This window comes from Drosophila rhopaloa, unplaced genomic scaffold (genome assembly GCF_018152115.1).
Source record: "Drosophila rhopaloa isolate 14029-0021.01 unplaced genomic scaffold, ASM1815211v1 contig_190, whole genome shotgun sequence".
Classification (NCBI taxonomy): Eukaryota; Metazoa; Arthropoda; class Insecta; order Diptera; family Drosophilidae; genus Drosophila; species Drosophila rhopaloa.
Genome location: NW_025335073.1, coordinates 2,455,062 through 2,463,247, shown reverse-complemented (window position 1 = coordinate 2,463,247; position 8,186 = coordinate 2,455,062). Strand labels below are relative to the sequence as shown.

The following is an 8,186-nucleotide window of genomic DNA, read 5'->3' as shown; positions in this document are numbered from 1 at the left end:
CCCACAGCGCTCTTTTTGCCAAACATTTCGGTGCCTTTACGCCATCGACGTGTTTGCGGCACACATTGCAAAATGTCATGTTGCTCAAGGGTTAATTTCCTAAAAAAATTCGTCCGCAGACAACCTTTCCCTTCGAAAGACGAACACGCACTGACCAAAACCCGAACGTTTAGACAGCCGACGAGACTACCTTATGTTATTGTATCATGTTTTCGCGGTTTTTACGTGCACTTGCATTTGAGAGAACGGAGAGAACAGATCGAAGCTGAGATTTTTGTGAAATTTTATAACTAAATTTATCAGAAATTTATGTAAGTGTTATTTTATTAATTATTTTGAACTGTACCTACATATACTGTTAATATATTTATTCATTATTTAAGGCGAAGCTTATAATAAAACTGTTGGGCCAGCATAAACTAAGCTGGACTTGGCCGGCGGCAAAACAAAAAACGCAGTAAGTTTTTATTTTTTTAATAATTTTTTTATTTCAGATATACTTGGTCAGGAAGAGCCAGTACATAAAGCACGAAGTCAAAAAAGGGCACGGAAACCGAAACATCCTCAACACCTCCGGGACAACTGAAAACGTACATATGTAGATTGAATTAAGTTAAATTAATTAGTTATATGTAATGAAATAAATGAAATAATAATGAAATATTGTAATAAAATAAAAAATGAAATTTATATGAAAATTTACTGAATGAATTTTACTGATGAAAAAAAAGCGATGAAAAAGCGATGAAAAAGCGATGAAAAAGCGATGAAAATGCTATGAAAAAGCGATGAAAATGCGATGAAAAAGCGATGAAAATGAGATGAAAAAGCGATGAATTACTGATTAGAGTGATGAATTACTGATGAAAATGTGATGAATTCATCACTTTTTAATCAGTAATTCATCACTCGTTAATCACTATTTCATCGCATTTTAATCACTCGTTCATCGCATGTTCATCAGTAAACGCTGTTCAAAGAGTGATGAATTACTGATTAAAGAGTGATGAAAAACTGAAAAAAGAGTGATGAATTACTGATTAAAGAGTGATGAATTTTTCACTGATTAACTCCTAGGACATGCCAATGTTAAATTCATCACTAATTTGTATGAAGTTTCATCGCCGATTAATCAGCAGTGATGAATTTTTGGTGATGAAAAAGCGATTAAAAGGTGATGAACGGTACTGCAGGGTATCTACTTATCCATTTCAACATATGCACATAAGGAAATAAGTCGTAACGTAACGTAAGTCAACGTAAGCACGATAACCAAACATACGTTCTTTCGCGGTACACCCTACAAACATTTCGAAGTCGACATTTACAATACAGTCCACATAATTTATAATTTCAAAATTTTAGAAGTACTATATACACACATATAACCCTAATGCATGCTGATTAAGATACATATATTAATATATAATAATTATATATTATACATATTACCAAAAATAACTCGATTCCACCGAACCCATTACCACGACACGCCTTTCCAGAATTTGCATGATATTTATTTCAGCAGCGCTAATTCGCACACACCGTCGGCTCACATCCATTAAATAAAAATAAATAAATACATTTTTTTTTTGCAAGCCGTGACGGTGCGCAATATATATTTTTTCAAATTCCTACAGCTCATTTCTGCAGCACAGCATCCAACTGCAAATATCTTGTAGAGTATTATTTCCAAATCATCGTTATTTTCCTCGAAAACTTTCAAATTTGGACTAGTGTTTCGTTTCCACATATTCCAAAAATAGACCGGAGCCGTTGCGGCAAACACAAGCGGACCGCTTGCAATCTATGCCAAGGATACTTACCACTGCGATATATTATTTTTTTTTTTTTTTTTAAACAAAATTAAATTAATTCTATACGATTTTTTGTCGCGTCGCTCCACCATACATTGACATTGTTGACATTCCGCTATTGGGATTTTCGAAATTTTGTGCGCCGCACGGGTATCATCCGGAAGTTATCGATTTCGTCGTCCTTTTTCTTTTCGAATCCAACCCGGTGATCCGCAACAGCGTTACCACATTCCAGGACAGACTTTTCCGGGCGGGTCTAATTTTTACAAAACCAGATAGCTTTGCCCAGTTGATCTGATTTCTGGAATGCCAGGAGACATAACAAAGTTAACCGTTCCGTCTGCAAATAAAACGCGATCGCTATCCACATCATCTTGCGCGCCCACCTCAAGCCCACTAGCCCCAAAATCAATAACAAAGGCAAAGAGCGAAACTTCATTAGCCACCCAAGAAGGCGACAAGAAGTTGTCTATTCCTACGAGCAATCAGAAACAATTGTCTCTGAGTCCGCTCACGCCTAAAGTTAGGTCACAAATCCAGACCAAGTCCATAAAGTCATGCAAAAATGAGCAACGAAATTGCAATTGCGGTTCATCACGGTGTCCGACCGTATGAGCCATTTCAGAGCGACGATTGAAACTCCAGGGCCGTCACCTCCGTCTGTCCACACCTGCAAAATCCGTAAGGAGCAAGTCCGCTCGCTATGGGACAAAGCCGAAAAAGAATTCGAAGCGTGTTTAGACACGATCTCCAGTATTACGACTGAAGGGGCGGAGGAGATTTTGGCAACTCTGCACCGCAAATACGAATACTGCTATTCGGTGTACGAAGAGCTGCCGGTTCAGCTCAGCGAGCTAATTGACCGAGCCAGTTCACAGCAACCGGGGTCGAGCACCGACAATCAATCCGTGTGACAATCAGCCTCCATGTGATACCGAGGTATTCGAGGGAGACTATCTCAAATGGCCAACGTTCAGAGACCTTTTCACTGCCGTCTATGTCAACAACACACGGTTGACGACGGTCGAGAAGTTATTCCATTTCAACGCGAAGACGAGCGGTGAGGCAAAGGCAATTGTTGCCAAGTCCCCGCCCACTAATGATGGTTTCGCTTCCGCTTGGGAGGCGCTTCGAGACCGTTTCGAAAACAAACGGCTTTTAGTGAACAGCCAGCTCAAGCTCCTATTTAACTTGAGTTCCGTTAATTCCGAAACTGGCCATTCCGTAAAAGAGCTTCAGAGCACCATCCAAGGGTGCCTGACAGCATTAGCCCATTCCAAAATATCAACGGAAAATTGGGATTGCTTGCTGGTATACCTGTGCGCCAGTAAGTTGCCCAGGTTGACCCTGTCCCTGTGGGAACAATCCCTTACATCATAGTCCGACATTCCTACATGGGATGAGATGAACGCGTTCCTTAGCGATAGGTATAGAACCTTAGAAGCCATTGAGGATATGAAGCAGAGTCTTGGTGGTCCGTTAACTTCCAAAAATCCCCAGGTTACGAAAAAGCTTCACTCCTTTGAAGCCAAAGTGAGTGTCAAACCAAAGAGCTGTGATTTGTGCTCTAAAGAGAGTCACCCAGTGCGGTTGTGCCCTCGCTTCATTCAGATGGCAATCGAGGCGCGGGAAAATTACATAAAAAAGAAGCAGTTATGTTTGAATTGCTTCGCGAGAGGCCATCAGCTCCGGGATTGTTCCAGTACGCACAGCTGTTTCGTGTGCCGAGGGAGACATCACACGCTTTTGCATCGAGGCACCCCTTTTTCCAACAATCCAAGTCCCTCTGGGATTGCGAGACCTAGAGCCTATCCTCCGGCGGGAGGCTCAGACATTCCAGATGAACATTCAAATGTACAAGTCTGTTTTGCATCAGGCTCAAAGGCAGTTCTTTTGGGCACGGCAATGATTGATATCTGCCACCTCGGTACCCACTTCCGAGCACGCGCTCTGATCGACTCGGGATCGGAGGCGACGTTTATTACGGAGCGTCTTTTCAAGTTGGTCAATCTGCCGTTCCGCCCCATTCAAGCTCAAGTGTCTGGTTTAAATCAGACAGTTTCTGCCAAGTCAACACGGCTTTGCCATTTCTCCATTCGGTCTCCTACTAAGCCGGGCCTGCAGTTAGACACCACAGCGTATGTTCTGCCAGAATTAGCAGGCAGATTACCCTCACATTCCATTCGACAAAATGTCCTGAGAGATTTGCCAAACCTTCAATGGGCAGATCCCACATTTCTCCAGAGTTCCCAGATAGACGTTCTTATCGGAGCTGATATCCTTCCATCCGTGCTGCTGAGCGGCACAAAGACCAACATCTGCGGATCTCTTTTTGGGCAAGAGACCATCTTCGGGTGGGTGCTCACTGGTTCAGTCTCCATGTCCACAAGCAACCGAGTCTCAGCCTTTACGACTCAAGTTACGAAGTCAACAACAAACTTCTTACGAAGTTTTGGGAGGTGGAAAATCTACCATCAAAAATGGTAAAAGAGTCCGATTCCGTCTGTGAAAGTAATTGTCTACGAACCACAACGAGAGACGCGAGCGGGAAGTACGTAGTGACGTTACCGTTCTGCGACCCCGATCATTGTGGATCTGAGTTGGGATACTCAAGGTCTATAGCACTTGCTCAGTTTCTGAGAAACGAGAATCGTTTACGAAGAGACACTCAATTAAATGAGCAGTACAACTCCGTGATCCAAGAATATTTGGATTTAGGCCATATGAGAGAGGTTTCGCCCACTCACAATTCTCCAAACTACTACCTCCCACATCATGCGGTAATAAAACCCGAAAGCACCACCACGAAACTGCGGGTGGTATTCAACGCTTCTAGCCCTTCAGCAAATGGGACTAGCTTGAACGATGTGCTTCATGCCGGTCCAGTCCTCCAATCTGACTTAACGATCCAGATTTTAAAGTGGCGCTATTTCAAGTATGTCTTTAGTGCGGACATCACTAAAATGTATAGGCAGATCTGGGTCGATCCAAAGCACACGCCCTATTCCGAAAAAAGAAAGGTGACATTCGAGATTACGAGCTGAAAACCGTAACATTCGGTGTCAATTGCGCGCCCTATCTCGCCATCCGAGTGCTGTATTAGCTGGCTGATGACGTAGATCAGCAGTTTCCGAAAGCCAGTCACATAATCCGCAACTTCATGTATGTTGATGACGTTTTAGCAGGATCAAATTCTCAACAAGAAGCTCAACTTACCATCCAGGAGTTAGTAACCGCTTTGAATTCTGCCGGTTTTCCGCTTAGAATGTGGACTTCCAATCACAAGGGGGTTTTAAAGGACATTCCAAATGAGCATCTTCTCCATGCTGAGTTCCTGAATATTGATGCCGAAAGCACAGCCAAAACTCTCGGCGTTCGCTGGAGAGCAACCACCGACGAGTTCTACTTCGTGCCCCCAGAAATATCCGTCAAATCCTCCTATACAAAGAGAGAAGTTCTCTCCCAGATCGCAAAGCTATTCGATCCCGCTGGATGGCTTGCCCCGTTCATCGTCCGGGCAAAAATTTGTATGCAGGAGATCTGGCTGCAAGAGTTAGGCTGGGATGACAACCTTCCCGCCGAAATGAGCCATAGATGGCAAATGTTCCTGCAAAGTTATTCCGATCTCGATCAAATCCGTATTCCGAGATGGGTCGGTTACCAGCCCCAGGTGAAAATCGAGCTTCACGGTTTCTGTGAAGCTTTCCAAAGGGCCTATGGGGCTGCGCTGTATGTCAGGGTTGAAGTCGGTCAGCAGATATTGACTAATCTGCTTACGACAAAGACCCGGGTGGCCCCTGTGAAAACTGTATCCCTCCCCCGACTCGAGCTATGTGGTGCCCTATTGCTGGCAGATATGACATCCACTATCCTTCCAAATATGTTGTCAGACAGCTCTGAGATTTTCTGCTGGACAGATTCCACCATTGTCCTGGCATGGTTAAAAAAACCAGCCTGCTCCTGGACCACATTCGTAGCCAACCGTGTAACCAAAATAGCTCAAGCTACAAAGATTGAGAATTGGTCACATGTGCGATCAGAACACAATTCTGCCGACCTAGCTAGTCGCAACGTGTCCCTGCAAGAGTTGGGCGATAGCACCCTCTGGTGGCATGGGCCCCAATGGTTACAACTGCCCAAACTTCAATGGCCAGAAACTTCGGATCCACACCCAGTCACTGAGTTAGAGCAGCGCGCGGTGAAGGTTCATTTCGTAAAGCTCCCCGCTGATGATTTCCTTGAACGTTTCTCCAGACTAGACAAGGCATTACGAGTCCTAGCTTACGTCCAAAGGTTCCTAAATCGCTGTCGGAAGGCTCCGGTAAGTCCAGATAGGCAGCTCAGTAATCGGGAAATCCGGGAAGCTGAAAAAACCTACATAATACTTGCCCAGCGTGAAGAGTACGCGCTCGAGCTTCGATTGTTGCGAAGTAAAAGTTCCATACCCGCATCAAGCCAAATTGCGAATTTATTTCCATTTATAGACCAACATGGCCTCTTAAGAGCATGTGGTCGCTTAACTGCCTCCAAGGTCCTGCAGTATGACGAGCGCCATCCTGTTATACTCCCGTACAGCTGTCGGCTATCTCGTCTGCTTGTCCAATTCACGCACCAGATTACACTTCATGGCGGCAACCAATTGATAGTGCGCTTGGTGCGATCCAAATATTGGATTCCTAAAGTTAAGAATCTGGTAAAGGGAGTGGTGAATTCATGCAAGGTGTGCACCATTTATAAAAAAAGACTGCAAACCCAATTGATGGGCGATTTTCCAGGCCATTTACTTACACCGGCGTCGATTATGCCGGCCCCTTTGAAGTTAAAAACTACACAGGGAGAGCATGTCTCATCACTAAGGGATATATTTGTGTGTTTGTATGTTTTTCTACGAAGGCCATCCATTTGGAACCCACCTCCGACCTTACAACTGAGAAGTTTCTAGCAGCGTTTGCACGTTTTGTAGCTAGACGAGGTTGTCCTCAGCGGGTCCATTCCGACAACGGCAAAACCTTTGTTGGCGCCTCAAGTCTTCTTTCCCGTGACTTTACGCAAGCGCTAAAGGAGTCGGTGACTGATGCGTATAGCCATCAGGGACTCGTGTGGCGTTTCATACCCCCAGGAGCTCCTCATATGGGAGGCCTGTGGGAGGCAGGATTTACTCCGGATTTTAAAATTCTGTTTTACAAATCCACGTCCGCTCGCAAGTATACCTTCGAAGAGCTTTCCACGCTTCTTGCCAAGATTGAAGCCTGCCTTAATTCCAGACCGCTTTCTCCAATGTCAGAGGACCCGACAGACTTGCTGGCACTGACGCCAGGCCATTTTCTGATCGGGGGTCCGTTGCTTTCCACGGCGGAGCCTGAAATCAAAGGCGAAGCGAAGTCTATTATAAATCGATGGCAACATCTCAAGGCCCAGCATCAACAATTTAGTTCACGATGGAAAGAAGAGTATCTAAAGGAACTCCACAAGCGCAAAAAGTGGCTAAGGCCATCCAGAAATCTGCAAGTCGACGATATGGTAGTCGTTAAGGACGATAACTTGCCATCAAATGACTGGCGGCTCGGCAGAATCGTAGCTGCTATCCCAGGAGCTGATACTAGAGTACGCGTCGTAGATATTCTTACTTCTCGTGGAACTATCCGACGTCCGGTCCACAAAGTAGTTCTCCTTCCTATGGAGGCTAAGGCAACCTCCAAATCTCCACAATAATGCCTTCTGTTCCCGCTGCCCACCCCGTAAACATCACTAAAGCGACTCCTTTTCTGATTTGTTTGTTGTTTTGCTTTCTCTTCCAAGTAAAGGTTCAGAATGGCTCCTCGCCCACGCACTTCCCAGACCCTTGTCAGCAGATGTTCTCGAGGTATAAAATCCTACCGCTGCCGAGTCTGCCAGGGTATACATCCGCTACGGAAATGCAACCGACTCCTGAAGCTCAGTTCAGAGAAGCGTCTCCGAGCAGTACTGGTGAACAAGTACTGCCACAATGGTTTGGCTCATCAACACTTCGGAGGGAAATGTCGCAGTGGCGACGTTTGCAAAAAATGTGGACAGGAGCATCACACCTTGCTCCACATGCACGAGATGTCCGCGATAACTCGCCGATCGCCTTTCCAGCAACGTCGGCAGTCGCCTTCCCCGCAACGCCACCAGTCACCGGCCCCGCAACGTCGCCATTCTCCGTCCCCGATTCGTCAGCAGTCACCACAGCAGCAGGCATCCGCATCGCAGTATCGATCGTCTGCCCCACCGTCTATTGTGGCTCCTGCAGCACAGGAGTATACATATTTTGCCGACGGCCATTGTGGTCATCGACACAGGGGCCAACAGCTATGAGACGGGCGCGCTCATCGACCCGTGTACCCCCGT

At 45.5% G+C, this 8,186-nt stretch overlaps 1 protein-coding gene across 1 annotated transcript; it reads left to right on the top strand.

Moving 5' to 3' along the window:
• The first annotated feature begins 2,428 nt into the window (after positions 1-2,428).
• LOC123037628 lies at positions 2,429-7,529 on the top strand. Its single transcript, XM_044459286.1, has 5 exons — positions 2,429-2,725; positions 3,198-3,350; positions 4,062-4,171; positions 5,082-6,537; positions 6,711-7,529. Exons 1-5 carry the CDS (start codon positions 2,429-2,431, stop codon positions 7,527-7,529), a joined length of 2,835 nt encoding a protein of 944 aa, XP_044315221.1.
• The last annotated feature ends 657 nt before the right edge of the window (positions 7,530-8,186 follow it).